At 33.2% G+C, this 16,743-nt stretch overlaps 2 protein-coding genes across 14 annotated transcripts in view; both read left to right on the top strand.

Annotated features, from left to right (window-relative positions):
• The window catches only part of LOC122568814, a 50,861-nt gene extending 43,119 nt beyond the window's left edge, over window positions 1–7,742 (top strand). For 8 of the 11 annotated variants that reach the window (XM_043729008.1, XM_043729003.1, XM_043728998.1 and 5 more), the window contains 6 exons: window positions 1,791–2,086; window positions 2,331–2,372; window positions 3,466–3,761; window positions 4,205–4,403; window positions 4,480–4,658; window positions 4,861–7,742. In XM_043729008.1, coding sequence (XP_043584943.1) covers window positions 1,791–2,086; window positions 2,331–2,372; window positions 3,466–3,761; window positions 4,205–4,403; window positions 4,480–4,658; window positions 4,861–5,311 — 1,463 coding nt within the window. In that variant the 3' untranslated portion in view covers window positions 5,312–7,742. The remainder of the gene's footprint in view (window positions 1–1,790; window positions 2,087–2,330; window positions 2,373–3,465; window positions 3,762–4,204; window positions 4,404–4,479; window positions 4,659–4,860) is intronic. The other 3 variants (XM_043729005.1, XM_043729006.1, XM_043729007.1) reach the window with 3 other exon arrangements.
• Window positions 7,743–9,153: 1,411 nt separating this feature from the next.
• Window positions 9,154–16,743, top strand: part of LOC122568758 (lateral signaling target protein 2 homolog) — a 48,953-nt gene continuing 41,363 nt past the window's right edge. For 2 of the 3 annotated variants that reach the window (XM_043728882.1, XM_043728881.1), the window contains exon 1: window positions 9,155–9,470. In XM_043728882.1, the coding sequence (XP_043584817.1) occupies window positions 9,435–9,470 (36 nt within the window). In that variant the 5' untranslated portion in view covers window positions 9,155–9,434. Of the gene's footprint in view, window positions 9,471–16,743 lie in introns of all 3 variants that reach the window. The other variant, XM_043728883.1, reaches the window with a different exon arrangement.

Below are 16,743 nucleotides of genomic sequence, written 5' to 3'. Positions count from 1 at the left end.
CGGTATTATATATACGCTTCCTCGTTTCATTGCCGGGCAACTTGCCATCGACGAGATTGCTGTAAGTGGTTGTCCGAGCACTTTCGAAAGCTTTCTTCGATCTTTTCGCACGGATGTTATACTGTAGCTGAATGGGAATCGGTAACGAGTTTGGCTTTCGTGTTTATGGGGATACCTGTATATGCTTCCATAATCGTTTCTCGAGATTTTTGCTTATTCGTTTCGTTGCTACTGATTTCCTTTACAGCTAATTCTCTGTTGTCTTTTAATCCTCTGTTTTTAACCTTGCTCTCCACCTCACTTTTTCCTCACGTTTGTCTCTCTCCAGGCATGCTCTTTCTTTGTACTAGTCATAAAATACGTGGAATACGTAAAAGGTACAAAAATTGAATTGGATAGGGACACCAAATATTTGAAAGCTATCTTATAATATTGAGAAAAGTATGATATGTTTGTTTTTTTTAAATTTGTGTTGACTCCTATGTTACCTGGTAGCCAAAAGAAATTATGTATTTTGATATGAAATAATCAAAGCCTTTCGAAGATGGGCGATAAAAATAATTTTTAAGAAAGAAATAATAGTAGATAATAATAGATACTTTGTTTTTCACAGAAATGAAAATTATTCATAGGGATTTGTAACTATTATAAATGTAAATAATTTTAAGATCATCAAATTAGCGTTCGACAGCCGGAGTATTTCCTGGCATTAGACACTTTTCGTGGATTAAATGATCGTGCGATTTTACTTAATCCTTTGCGGCCGAAGGCTGTGGTATTCTTAGCAGCACACTTTTACCGTTTCGGTCGCGCGCCGGAAAATGAACGAGTCGTTTGCCGTCAACGGTTTTGCTTAATGCAGGTGTACAAGTAAGGTGCTCGCTGCGTCGAGTTAAAAAATTACAAAATATATCTCATTACGATCTCACGAGAAAATTGTAATCATCGATCAAGGAGCAAATACGAAATAAATGCTTACAGAATTTTCGATGAAACTTAACAAAACTTTCATAAAACTTCAACTATTTCTATTGCCTACGTTCATAATTCAGTTTCTATTTTAAAACCACCCTAAGCACATTAATCATAAAAATGGAAGTTAGAGCCATTGTATTTCTTCTTACTAAAATCAACGGATACATTCTGTATCTGGCCGTTAAGTGATTACCCCTTGTATATTGCTTTCAACGCGACACATGATATCGCTATGTCCAAACTCGTTACTTCCAACAGACCAATCCCGTCCAGGTAGCGTATTTCATTGCGAAACCCTCCAAAAAGAAGATTGCACATTCTCATGTGAATTATTTCCACGTGATAAAAGTTGCAGGAAATATCGTATTAAAAGATGCTTAGACGTGGATATTTCTAAAAGCGTGTACAGATCTACAAAAATCTGTAACAAGTTAAAATGTGTATCTGTTTTAACTAACTACCATCAAATATTTGAAGAAAGTGATATTATAAAAAAGATGTTCTTATAAATGAAGGAGAACATAATGTAGCCTAAAAAGAAATTATTCTTTTTGTAGGTGGAATAGTAGAAGATCGAGTTAATTTTTTTAAATGCGATACTATCCTTTTTTATTCATAATATATTTATTGAGATATATTTTGAAATTAATATATTTATTGAAATACATTTATTAATAGCCATTCAATTATACATATACTAGTAAGAAAAAAATACAAAAGAATTTCTGTTTTTCGCTTAAAGATGAAAATTTACCAGCAATAGTTGACGAAATTAATTAGGTGGTATAAAAGTGTATTTCGTCTCTGTCTAATAGCGGACGGAATTCTGAGTCCTCAACAAACACTGCCACCCGCACTGCCACCGAAGAGTCCACGTCTGGTTCCTGTTCCGCAGCGGCGCACGATTTCAGGGCCGCCGAGCAGCACCGGTGGAGATCAGCTGCAAACGAAATTACGTCGGTTGTTAAATACCGATAGCAAGGAGAACGTATTCTTTCCTGACAGTCCAACGCAGACGATCATCCAGGCGAATGGTATCCCACAGGAGGAGAAATTCCGATATTCTCCTGGCAGTCTGTCACCTAATCTTCGCGAGGAAGACCGCATAAAGGTAAAATCTTCGTACTTTTGAGTAAATCTTGAAAATACAGTGAGGTATCTCAAAACGAACTACATACGTCATTGATTCTAGATTTTTGTTTGTTGTAGTATCAGTTCGTTGTAGACGCGTTCCTCGTTATATACCTCACTGTATATTAATTTTCATAATTTGCTTCGTTTCTCAGCTGTCTTCATTTTTGTAAAACAAAATTACTGATTATTTGCAGTTATATAATCTACATATATATTTTTAGCTCGGTGTAATACATATAGTTCGTGTTCGAGCAAAGATCGACGTGAGTCGTGATTCAGTTTTTACCTTTACTTCCGTCTGAAATGTTACGCTGTGATTTATTCCGAATATTTTATGCACTGCAATAATTTTATTGTATTTTTATATCCTATATCTTTACGTACACGTATACACTATCGTTGAAAGATTTTAAATTTATGAACATATTCGCTGTTGCTGACGTAAAATTATGCTACTTTACAAGATAGTAGAAAGATATACGATAAGCGATATAATTTTTCACGATAGTGTAACTTAAATGTCTTAAATGTCTTGCAATACTTGTTAATTCATCGCCGATATGTGGTATTATTGTCCTTCGTACGTTTTATCTGTGAATACGTATGCACGCTTCCTTGCGATGAATCGTAATTATGGAAGTGTCGGAGACAGGAAACGGAGTTAGGAACCGGACGTTGTACATACGCGTGTTCGCGAGTTTAACACGGAAGACATATTCCTCCACTGTTTTATTAAACACGTGCACAGCATGGATGATCAAACTGTTGGGAAACTGGTACGGGATTTCTATCGATCATTTTGATTAATTTCTCTTATGGTTTTAAATTCTCTGATTAATATTTTCCTCACATGTAACTTCTAAAAATTTGGGATCAAGCAATACGTATAATTAGAGTTTTAGACTTTAATTGTTTACGTGATTTCAAAAGATGAGATACCTTTAAGATATTCGGAATACAAGTTACAATTAAGAAGAAGATAATAATATAGATATACTTTATTTCTTGATCGACGTTTCTATTTTACACTACGTACACGACTTCTAAAAAATTAGGAATAAATCGATGTTTGCCAATTATTTGTGATAATCCCTGTATGTTTTGTATTAATTGTAATTTGAATTGATTTATATAGAATTTTATCATGCATCCAAAATTGAAACAATCTGATATACAGGACATGCACCAGGAGCAACTGTATCTGCACTATTAAATCGAATGACCCAAAATTTTCCAGCAACAATTACAAAATAATGCAGTCAACAAAAAGTTTCAGAAATATATGTACATACACTTTTTATGGCGAAATTATATACCATAAGTCCATATTAAATTCTATTTTTATTATTTTTGTAGCACTGCTCGCAAGACGTTCGTTTCAAGTTTGGCCGCAGCAATTCACATTCGCATACATCCGGAAGAACCGGGAGGAAGTCCACCAGCTCGCAGTCGGTGGAAAACACCGTGTGTCACAAATCTTTGCCTGACCTCCATACTAGCACGCGACGACGGGCGTCCCTGTCGCCACGTGCATCGACCAAATCATCTAAGCCATCCGGCCATCATCAATCTTCAAGCAATTGCCCAGATTGTGAAACTAGTTCGGATTATTCAGAGCACAGTTTCAAACGAGATGCAGTCTGTTATCGCAGGTATTCAAAACATTTTTACATGTATGCTCCGATAGATATAATTATAGAATTCACGGGTTGTTTGAAACATTTTTCTACTTAATTTCTTATGCACAGTGTTGTTTAGGTCTTCCGAAAATGGGTCTACAAAGTGCTTTTGAAAAGCATTTATGAGATTTGATTAGTTGCACTTTTAAGCTCTAATAATATTCTAACAAAATATAGCTATTTATAGTGCTACTACATATTATTTTGTTCCTATTATTTTAATAATACTATTTAATTTGAATATTTCTATAAGGACAATTTATTTCTTTCGACTGAAAGTTAAAGATAATATCAGAATTAGTTTCATTTAATTTTTAAATATTTTTAAAACTTGAGAACAAAAATTGTAAGTAATAAAAAATTTCGCATAGTGCGCCTCACATTTGTAAAACATAAAATTATTACTCTCATGTAAGTTATTACTATTCCAGTTCTAGACACATCAGACGTTCGTTAGGTTCAGGTGGTGGTGATGCGAGTAGCGTGTTATCTGCCGGTGGTCGAACGCAAAAGTCATCAGGTTCCAGCAAGCTAAGTCATGGAGCGACTGCAAGAGACTCCGGAGGATCGTCTGGACACTGTACACCTCGTAGCGAACCTCCGCCAGTAATACAGGTATAGTTAAAAGTTAAAGATGTCTCGTAAAGTTAAATGGAAACCGCTATTCATGGAGTGAAATATTTTGCTTCAGGATTGCTGGAGTCATATACGTCGTGACAGCGGTGCATCTACTCAACACTCGACGGAAAAAGATCGTTCAAGAAGAGGTAGTTACGCTAACGGTACCCCATCATCTGTCGTAAGACGCTACAGTCCTGATTCTGAGAGCAGCAACAGTCAAACGGATTATAGTCCGACATGCAATTCAAGGTACGTTCTTAAAATTGGACAAATTCGAATACTCAAAGGATATTAAAGATATCAAAGGTATCCTCTATGAAAACAGAAATACGAGAAGATTTAAATATTTAAAGAATTAAAAGTGTTCAGTTTGTTTCATACAAGATATCTTTAATATTCCCTTTTCGCCAGCCAAAGTACATGATAATAAAAGTTTGTATCTCTGCCTCAGGTTTTCCGACGGCTGGAAAGAAGGTCGTGGCCGACCAATTCTGAGATCGAAATCGGACATTAGCGATCGCTATTGGCGTCAGGATAATGGACGATCCAATAAAGTACCTGCACGGCCTCCTCGGTCGATCACCCAACTCGAGAACTTCTTTGACTGTTTAGGTCTCGATTCGGAAAATTATCAACGTATCACGAAACCAGATTCAAAGTCGTCGTCACCTGTATTTTTTGATAGCGTTAGCTCGGTCGATTCAGCGTTAGGTCTTTACTCGTGGGCTGGGAACAACCAAACGAATCAGAGTAGTCAATGGCAGAACAATGATTGCAGTGTCGGTATGGGTAACGACGACTCCAACCAGAGGGTTAACGATCCACCGAGCATCGTCGAGCGTAACGCTCGAATAATTAAATGGCTCTGTCAGTGCCGAAAAGTGCAGTTTGGATTTAGTTAAGCAACGTGTTTAGGAAAAGGACAATCGATTCTCCAATCTCAGTAACACGCATTCAAGTCAACGAAAATAAGAGTTTTTCATCTTGCCAACGATTTATCCTTTCACGACTCACGGCAACCTTTGCATTTAAGTTGGCTAAAAAAACAGCACGTATGTAAGAGGGTACATTTTTCCTGCTTTTTATCCAGTTACTAATGCTACAGCGAGTAGCCTGTTAATTTATCTTCCTTTTTTCTTCTTATTTCACAAGCATATGTGCCATCTACTTACCTATATAACTTGTTGTGCATTTGTGTCGCACCTTTAAATCGTCATTGAAATTCTTTGATGTGAGATCCTGTTTTCATCGATGTGTTTTTGTCAAAATTTGTATATACCATCGTAGATTGTAGAAGTTGATCGTATGACAGCAGAGAATTATTTTCATACGTGTAGCCACGTACATAGCTTTCCGCTTGTTTAAATAATTTTGTTTTTAGTAAATCAGTTTATTGTCGTATATTAGCACTATTGAATTTACAACGAGTTTATCATCACACAAACCAACTATTTTTAGCCGTTTTTCCACGGTGTTGTGGTCTATCGGTCACTGAAGTTATGTATAAATAGTATGGAGTTTATTGCACTGTTTTGCCTTAAATTTAAGTCTTAAATTAGTCGTTGCTAAATTTGATTGTTATAGCCTCTCTTGTGAAAATGCCAGCGAATAACCGGCATTTATATTGGGAAATAGATATTTCTTTCTCACGTCCTTATTTTTCATGCCACGCATTTTAAACATTGACTATATTAATTAATGCTAACATTATTTTTCAAGCAATTTGATATTGAATGCTAACTGGAGATGTGGTCGATCTTTCTGGTTAAGTAGGAATTGAATTGATGGTATTACAGTTACGTCAAAGAGTCATGTTTTTATCTTACAATGCAGAAAATACTTACTATGTTTCTCCAGTAGCATTATTATTACAATAGTATCGATTCAATCACATTAATGTTTTCGCTGGTGGTTCTATATCGTTATATTAATCTGTATTGAGCTGCATTGTAGAAGTAATATTGGTACAAAACAAAACTGTATGTGATTTACAGAATTTTTAAGGACTTTTTCTCTGTAAAACTTTTCGCCAATGGAATTTATATAAGGAATTTCACAGAATTTTCACACGTTGATGTTTTTATATCCCGTAAGTCTTGTTAAATGATATTATGTTCGATCGTTACGAAATGATTTTGAATATAATACATTCGAACATTTTTATAACTTTGGGAATTACACGTTCGATTCAATAATTTTTCTTAATTATATGATATAATTAGTCTGACTTTTAGAATATTTAAGAAAGCAAATATCGAAACTCTCTATTATACATTCGGTATTTTATTTATAAGTATCTACTTTGTGCCTAAAAAAACTTGAGAAACCTTATTTTAGTAAAAAAATTTATTCTAATTGTTTAATATATCTACACATACGTTTAATATTTTATTGATGAAGCTTTTAATTAAAGCTTGTGTATTTTATAAAATTTAATATTATCGTTTAAGTATTAAAAGAACGATAAAATCAGTATCTTATATTTTAGAAGATTTAAATTAAATACAATCCCTAAAATACTATGACATAATTATTGAGATCTGTAATTAATAAGAAAAAAACCTATCAATATTCATTTATCGCTTTAAATATTTCCAGATATATTTCACTGTGCAATAATACAAATAATTCACTTAGATGTTTCTTATTTTAGGTGATATATATTAGATCATACTGTTTGAAATATTTTAACTATTGTGTGGCAATCAATTACAGATATATTAATTATGACCTTGAATGTTTGTAACGAATGGAATTCATCAATTATGTGATTCGAACATTTAACACAAAGTAAAAAGAAAGAAAAAGAATTTGTGTAATATAATACACCAAGAATTTACTCAACTACTCTCATTTCAAGTGATATAGATGTCTTAGATAAGTAGTGAGTTTGCATAGATTGTAAGTGAAACGTGGTAGTACATTGCATTTAAAACAGAGAAAAAAGAGTTGATATCACTACCCGCGTAGTAGAAAGTCTTGCATTTTTTCAAGCAAATGTAAAGTGATGCTTGTATCGAACAATAGATGTTTCTGTAGTTACGTAACCAGTATTTACTACAATTATTTACTTACAGTTTTTGAGAAAAATATACAGAACGTATAATTGAAATTATGAGGACTGCTTTGGCAGTCATGGGAAAAGTGTTATTGCACAAAAGTCGAACATAGAGTATGTATGCTTACAAGAAGCATTTTGCTTATAACTTTTTGAGCTAAAGCACTGTTTCATGTATGTGTATCAATGATGTTTGGTGGTATTTAATTACCTCAAAGTTTTTATTCCCAAAATTGAAATTCTTGCCTTGTAATAAAAAAGAAAAAAAAAAAGAATTCATAATATATTTTTGTTAGTTATAATGACTCGTATCTTGGTTAATAATCCTATTATGAAATGTTTGAAAATAAAACTTTTAAATCTAGTTACAACTTAGTTATTGTAGGGTGTAGAGAATATAGCGTTAAATATCATCGATATATTATTTTCAAAAAGTTTTAAGCAAACTAATGAAATTAACACTATATGTTACTTCTTGAGAATATAAGCACAAGATGTGTTCTATTTCTACTCTAGTAAGATTTAAGCCTATCAATTTATGGGGAAAGAATCTGTTTGAATATATTTGAAATTTATTTACATTTAAATTCATTTGTAAGTGTTCAAGAAGAATTTACTACTTATCGTGGTAGAAATCTACATTCCACTTCTTTACACGTGTATATGAATCTCAAGAAGTAAAAAGATAGCATAAGTTTCTATTATTTTTTCGATAGAATTATGTTTTCTGTATTGACGTTAATTTGTTAACATAATCGAAGGAATTTGCATAACATTATATTGCAATTCGTTTTAAGTTATAGATTATGTAATCCATATACTTGTATAGTAGAGCTCACCGCGATATTTTTATTATTTTATTAACTCGAGGCTTACATATATATATAGACAGTTTTTTAATATTAAGTGAATTTGTTGGAACTTATTTTGTAATTTTAAATCCAAATGTATACTTAAATTGTGAAATTTACGTATGTATATGTGCATAATTTGTGATCCATAATATTTAACATTGTTAAAGTCATACATTTTTAATTGCTTTTTTTATAATCTAGTCACGTAGATCAAAATATGTTAAATTTCAAGATAATATTATTAAATTCCTTCTGTGTATCGCTGGTAATTTTATTTTACAACCCAATTATTATATAAAATATCTACATACATTCTCTCATATACAGATTATTTTATTCTTTTAATTTAAAACCTAAGGAGAAAAAAATATCTTGTTCGTGAAATATTTAAACCATATAATCATATACGATTTAAACATTAAGGTAAACATATAAAAATTCTATCATATATATTTAGCATATTTGATTTTTTACACAACGTTCCCATATTAAATTTTACATTGAAATAAGATTCAGAGAGGCTTTTAGAAGAATGTTTAATTAATTTCAATACTTAAGATAGAATAGTTTTATAACATAAATGATTAAGTAATAACGTAAATCAATATTTGCGTTTATAAACGAATTAAAATGCTAAACTCTGCCAGGAAATCATAATAATATGTATTTTAATCTTTTTAATTTAAAAAAGTCGTTTAACTTTAATCGTCGTTTATTTAATTCAAAGAATGAATTCAAATATACCGCGTAGATGGCAATTCTGTCGAAAACCATGACGTCATATCGTCCATGATGTTCACCGAGCGCATGCGCAGCAGCAAGCTGCGCCTTTGCAGTCTGTGCTCATCAGTCAGTCAGTCTTACGGACGCGCGATTCACGTTTGACGTTCAGTTTCGGATGTGTAGTTCTACCGAATTCGTCGATGGTCGTATGTTTGATGGTGATACTTGACGAAAGAACTCGAATTCGTATGCGGTTGGCTGGTGTCTCGTGGTGTGACGCTTTCTGGTAAGATTGTAGTGGCACGTTTCGCTATGACGCAAGTGTTTTGGCCGCAAGAGGCGCAGTGACGACTCGCCCGTGAGCCTGCCGACATCCTCGACAGCCCTACGATGGAGTCGATCAGAAAATGGTTCTACAGGCCTAAGGTGAGTTTCTTTTCTTCTCTCTTTTTGTTCTCTTTGCTCATCTCTACTTTTATTATTTCTCTCTTTTAAACGTGCCTTTCGTTTTTTTTCTTTTCAACGTCTTTATATCGTTCCTTATCGTACTAGTTATTTGATCGAACGCGTGCGCTCGTTCTTTTTTTTTTTCGTTCCTCGTCCCTGTCTTTCTATATGTTGGACCTGCGCGCTGTTGCCACCTGTTTCGTGAAAATTCGCACGACATCCCGAAGTGCTTCGGGCGACGTGTTACACCTGCGTGATATACGTGTACTTACGTACTTCATTGATACGCACACGAGTGCACGTCGTCCTTGTTTACAGTTCGACGTTTTCTTTCGTCACGAATTGTGATTTCTATGTATATGCATAGTATGTATATTCAAGATATCCCTCCTAATCGAAATTGCAAGTAACGATCATGGAATATGGCCTGATCAGCTGATACGTTATAGAACCCTAGTGGTTTTTAATCTTTCAGTACAGGATGGCCTCGACGATTAATCTAAGTTCACGGAGATACTTTCCTTTCATTCTTATGAAAATATATACATACATAAGGTGTATATACATACATACATACACATGTATAAGGAAGATTGACAAATCGCCTTATTTTGGAAAATAACATTAATCAGAGGAAAGATAGTGTTATTTTTTTCGTACTTTTAAATGTGATGTTTTATTCAAAGTATTACAAGATTAGGATCTGTGGTAATATTCCACGACTTTAGGTATCATTGAGAGGATGCCCTCATTAATCTAGTACATAAATCGAATTACCTAAAATCGCAATTAATTAGCTCATTTTATTTTCGGTATACATGTATAACTCATAATTGCATCATCGCTATGTGTTATCTGTGTAAATGTTAAAGTATGGATATTTATACATTTATGGGAAATTTAAAGATGAACGAACGCACATAATATGTAAAAACATGGAAAACATGAAAAGTATAATATTTATCCTAATATTTAATGGATAATACAAATCTCTGCTTAAGTTTTATTTCAATTATATAAATAAACATCGCAGTTTAACTATTCTATATCAAATACATAATACAACCTGTGAAAATCAAAAGTAAGAATTCGTAGTAATCGAATTTGAATTTAAAATTGAAATAGGTTTCCGCTTTTTCTAATTAACATTTCCAACAGTTACAAAGATATTCTATGTCTGTGTCGTATTTCGTATTTCCTATTTACCCAGTTGCTTTCTCTTTCGTTGTCAACAACCTACATCTAATATCACATGACTCTAGCATCTCTATCCTGTTTAAGCTCGATAACTTGAATTGTTAGATCTCGAACAACACGAAATTTTTCGAAAATCTACTAGATTACTTTTGTCTCAGAAACTACAATCTTTAGAAACATGTACAGTTCGTTTAATTAATTGTGCATTTCTGCCGCGTAGAAATATTCGTGGGTGTTGTACATTCGTTGCACGTACGAGGAAAAGATTTTCTGTCTCTGTCGGTCGGGCGCGTTTGTCGCCAGCTTTCGAAGTCGCATCGTGGACGCTATCGCAGCGCACGTGAAAATGCGACAGCAGAACGGGAGACGTATATCATTTCTTTCGATGCTTCCTCATTGCATCGAGCATTACCTTACCCGTCGGGAAATGATGCAGCACGACGAAACGCGTCGTTCCGTTCTTCCCACCGAACTGATTCCCAACGATTAGTATCTAATGATACGTCTTATATGTGTATTAACGTACGTCCGTAGATGGTCGGCCTGTCACATGTGTATAGCATCACGTGACCATGTTGCTCGAGCTGTCATAAGGCGACCGACATGTTTCGTATTAATTTACAATTAACTTTTCTACGAATTCCATTAACCGTTAGCGTTCAATCGAGTTTTTTACCGTTCGAGAAGCCATTTCGCCTTTAATATATTGTTTAGCGCATTTTTATGTAATACATATTCATATGTATTTCTGATAAAGTCTTTTAAGTACGGAAGAAGAAATATAGGTTATAGGATGGTATTAAGAAAATTAATTTTGACATATTTTTAGCAGAACCGGATTTTATAAAATATAACGTGTGACACATATAGTCAGGTATTGTAAGATTGTTTTTTGATACATAATACAAAGAACAATTGTCGTGGAATTCGCGAGTCGTACATCCAACAAGCAAATTAGAAAATGTACTTTTGGTTGTGTAACGTTGTCTGGCAGCATTATTGAAATTTTTCTGAATCATGTAATAGTCATTACTATAAATCATTATTCTTAGCAGCTATTTTAGATGTCTGTCTCAGTTTAAAAAATTTAAAATACATTATATCTTTTTATAATATTACATTGCCGATCCATTTTCTTTAATTCTTTTGATACAGTGCTTTCACAGAGCATTTTAGAATTTTATTTTATAAATTCATATTTTAAAATTACATAACAATTTCTTAGCAATGTATCATTTCCTTTAAATACAATATTTGTAGTGTTCATAAGCGGAACATAAAATATTAAATAGTAATCGAGGATATCATTAAATCTATCTTCCATGGGTTGAAATATGCTTGAAATGTTTTTAAAACATGTCAAAAATTCGCAGATCTGCAATTAAGCTTAATAGTGGCATGTGACAAGTCGAGTTTCCTGTACTTAACATTTCTTTGCCTATCTGGAGTGACGACCTACAGTTGATGGTTTTAATCTCACGTCAACTAAATCGTACCGGTTTCTTATAGATTAGCGTATGCACTCTCGGCCTCGTCGTCCATGGACGAAAAGTGGGCAGCACACTTTTCAAGTTTACGCCTCGGTGAGAAAGCAAAGACTTCAGTTAGTTTACGGTGCCTTGACCATGTTTCGATCAGGTTCAACGCTTTCTCGAAACATTATTAGGTAAAATTCATGAGTCAGTTCTATGATGAGTAAATATTAGCATCTAGGATGCGCAAGCCTAGTGCCAAAAGATAATAACATAAATCATACTCATTGTCTGAAGGCCCTGTTTTACTGATTCATCACAAGATCTTTATCATTTTACTAATTAACTTAATTTTCTTAGTGATATATACTTGGTTATATATATATAAATTAATTTACTGATTCAGACAGTTCTCCTCGAGTCAACCAATTTTTAATATGATTACACACAGTATGACTATAGTATATATACACTATTAATAATAAAAAATGTTCGCTGCTTATTCTTTATAAGATATATGAATATAATATAGAAAAATACGATAGGTCTGCCTTTTACGAAATTTGGTGAAAAAGAAGTACATAAAGAAGTACATACATTAGCATGAAATAGAGAAAGATGAAAATAACCTGATGGACTTGAAGGTATGAACTCTAGATTTTGGAAATAGATGATAAACCTATGATGTTTTATAAGAAACGAATAATGTTAGTTACGTTAGTTTCTTTTCATTTACATTAGCCTGCTAGTGTTATTAATACTTTTTAAATGTTGAAAAAGTTGGCAAACACGCATATCGGGTAGCTAACGTATTGTATTTAAAATTGCTCTTCTATACGAGATGAGAAATGTGATTTATCACATATCTTTTGCATATTTTATGTCTGTACACGCGTATACAAATGATTTTGTATTTTAATCACAGAATTGCAGATAAATAATATATTATGATGCTGTTAGATCGATAGATCAAATTTAACGTGCAATTTGCCGTTTGCAATTGTTAAACCTTGTAGAACTATTTTCTTATTTGGTAAGTTCTTTATTTTCAGATTCCTTAATATGTGAAAACGCGAAACGAGAAAAAATTTGTATATGAGAACGGACTTCTCAATTCGAAAATAAAAGTACGAAGCAATTTCTTTTTCCTTCTCTCCATTCCTTCTTATTTCTTTATATTTTCTCTGGTTTTCTCTTTTTATTTTCTTACGCGTCGAATCAGCCAAGGTAAACGTTTTCTCGTTCGCCCGTCGACTCCAGTTAAACTCGATTAACGTTTCGAGTTATTGCACTCCGAGTGAAAGAGACTTGCTAGATCGATGCTACTCGCCAGTCGCAACTATATCAGTCTTCAAGTCCATAGATATTAACTTTCCTTCGAGTTTGTATGTTCGACCGACTCGATCCTGTCTCCTCGGCCATTGCTAAGAGAAAAGATAGTTTCGACTTGATTATTCGTTTAGTTGCCCTGAGACGACGCTTTCATGTCCATTAGTTTTCTATATTAGTTTTACAATATCGTTTTTCACTTTGGTTATTCTACGTATATTATTTCTTGAATTTCAGTTATTTCATATACCTTTAAATATTTTGACTATTTTATTCGTTTCTTTCTTCATCTCTTCATCTATCAAGAAGACGATGCATTTTTATTTATTATTTTGCTCGTGAAAAGTAAATAAAACGTGGAAGTTTGTTTTTCCGTTCACGGCAGTTTACAGATTCCAATTTCGACTGATCAGTTGCAAGATTTAGTAAAAGAACTTCACGAGATCTATCGTGGTCTTGGGATATGAACGAAAATAGGAATTTTCAGAAGACCTACATACATATTTCTTTGCATCGAGGAGTTGAAACCCGGATCGAAGTGAAAGGAAATCACACAGAATATCTGATGTAAAAGTAACAAAGAAAATCTATCCATATCCCGATAAGAATAGGTTTTAAGAACATGTGCTTATTAAGGTCTTCCTTTTTTACTTCGATGGATATTACAGGCCTCAAATTATTTCTGATTAAAAATAAAAAACGATAGAGACACTTTTAATTTCAAACTTTAGTAACACTAAATGACTTTCAATCAAAAGTTGCGTATTTGTGTACTTATGCTTTCTAAGTTTCGTTTTATTTTACAGCAATTATGAGTTCTTTATGTTCACGTCAAAGTAATAACCGTAACAACCAGAATTTCTATTATACAGAATTAAATATCACAAAAAAATATACATGTCGAACATAGATATGGATAACCTTGCTTCCTTCTCGAAGTTGGTATAAAAATTGTTGCATCTACATAATTATGTTAATTTATTACATGTTTGTATATTTATCACGAAAAAGTTTGCATGTTAATTATTTATATTATGCACATAATATTAATATTCTATTATACACGGTGGTAATACTTATCAGAATATTATATCTATAATTCCTCAACTTTTTCCTATTTTATTTCACTTTTTACAATTTCGACTATTTGTCCTATCTTTATTTTTGATCAATCGTTTTTCATATCTGTACAGATGTTCCAAAATTGTTTCTTTTCGCAAAAAGTCGACATTCGTTCGAATCAAGCGGACTAAAACGATTTGAATAAATCAAACTGCATCGTTTATAACAGAATCCCATATTATAATTTACACACTATATCATTTCCAACAGAATATTATATTAGACGTTTAGAATATAGTAACTAGGACACGTAAATCGTTTAATCCATATCGAACGTCACCGCATCCAGGCTAGACAGAATATTAATATCCAAGAGAAATATCAATTTCTTTAGGAAACAATTAAATATTTGAGTATCATATGGAACGAGAGAAGATCACGTCGGCGCAGAGTGCTTTCGTTTCTCCATAATCGGAGCATGCCAGAATCCTATGCATTTAACATCAAGTTGTGTTCAACGAGACACTTTCATTTAATTCAATGCCGTGCCATATTGCGAAATGAGATATCATGGTTGTCCCAATTAGAATGTCAGATAACGGTGTGAGATCAAGTTCAATATGTGTACATGCTTATAAATTGAAATCAATTTTTAATATCTAATCGTAAATTTTATTTGCTATTAGGTCATAAACATACTGTTCCATGCTCAGGTTCCATTTTTTCTAATTATTTTCGTAGAAATATGAATTTGCATAAATATCCACGGTCTTCCGATAAGAGAGAATAGTTGGCCTGTTATACTTGCGAATATTTTTGCCTCGCAATAGCATTTGTTAATCTTCTCAATTCTACTGTGTCCCTCGAATTCTTTGTGAAGTCAATCTCTTGCTTTAGTTGCAACCGAGAGAAGAACTTTTAATGTTTCAATATCAACCACATTGTATTCGAAATTTTTTAAATTCCATATTTTTCAATGGATCATTATAAAAAGCGAGAAGAACAGCAAGACTAAATTATTTTTGTATATTCGTTTCTTGAAATGAAATCGTTACCGTTAAATGTTTTGTAACTCCTCTTAGCGTTACGCATGACGTTATTTCTTGTCCACATTTTCACATTTTCACTGCTACGAAACATAATTCTTCATCGTTCATGCATAAACAATAAAAACAGGATACCCTGTATCTTCTGCACCATTATAATTTTCCAATTTTTATATTCCAATCTGACTATCCTTTTGGCAAGCAGAAATATATTAAATAATTTAAGCAGATCATTAGAATAGAATCGAGATAGTAAATCACGCGTAATAATATAAAGGATGATCTTTTTATTTCTCCCAAAAATGTAAGAATTTCGTTAACAATAAAAGACAGGATTGACTGTAAAATACAGTTTTGATATTTAAAATAGGCGCACTCGGAGGGAGTGTCGTTCACAAGCAGGATGCTGGTATTACGAACACCACAAGATTACGTGGACGTTTAAATGCGTGCACACGTGCGTACGTTTAGATTGCATGGATGAACGGGTTGTGGAACGCGAGGGTGTCCGAAATGCGGGTGCGTCGCGTTCAAGGGTTGGCTATGGTGAAAGAGGGTCAACGAGACGGGTTCGTATGAGTCATTTCTCGTGGTCTGTCGTTACGGTGATATCGTCGGCGCGGAACGCCGTGAAAAACATCCGTTCGCTTTAATTCATCACGTTGATTTGCATGTTAAATCCTTTCTCTTTGAGGTGTCGACGTAATTACACGCGCCACGCCGGCTCCTTTTATGTTTTATTGCGATCTGGCGAAAGACGCGATGCGAAAAACGTTCCTGTTCGCGTGAAAAATGGTTGACAATGTAACGAGGTGGAAGAATAATGAACGTACCGGACAAAGATATAAATTGTTATTAATAGAATGTAATTTAATTATGGAATTGCAGATAGAAAGACAACAGGACGATCTTATTTCCGCTGGAATATTACGGCTTGATACATTTACTTATTACAAATACAAATTTATTTATTACAAATACAAATAAATTGATTTATTTGTGAAAGTTAAAATGAAATAAAAAGATTGGCATTTAAATGTGGAATTTGTAGATCAGTTTTGTTAATTAAGAAGTTCATTATTCTCAGTTTGTTTAGTTATCGGGGTATGTGTATGGTAGAAAAGATTTTTCCAAATTAGTAAACAG

Source organism: Bombus pyrosoma, linkage group LG6 (genome assembly GCF_014825855.1).
Source record: "Bombus pyrosoma isolate SC7728 linkage group LG6, ASM1482585v1, whole genome shotgun sequence".
Lineage (NCBI taxonomy): Eukaryota > Metazoa > Arthropoda > Insecta > Hymenoptera > Apidae > Bombus > Bombus pyrosoma.
The sequence above is the reverse complement of the archived record's forward strand: the minus strand, read 5'-3'. Positions and strand labels throughout refer to the sequence as shown.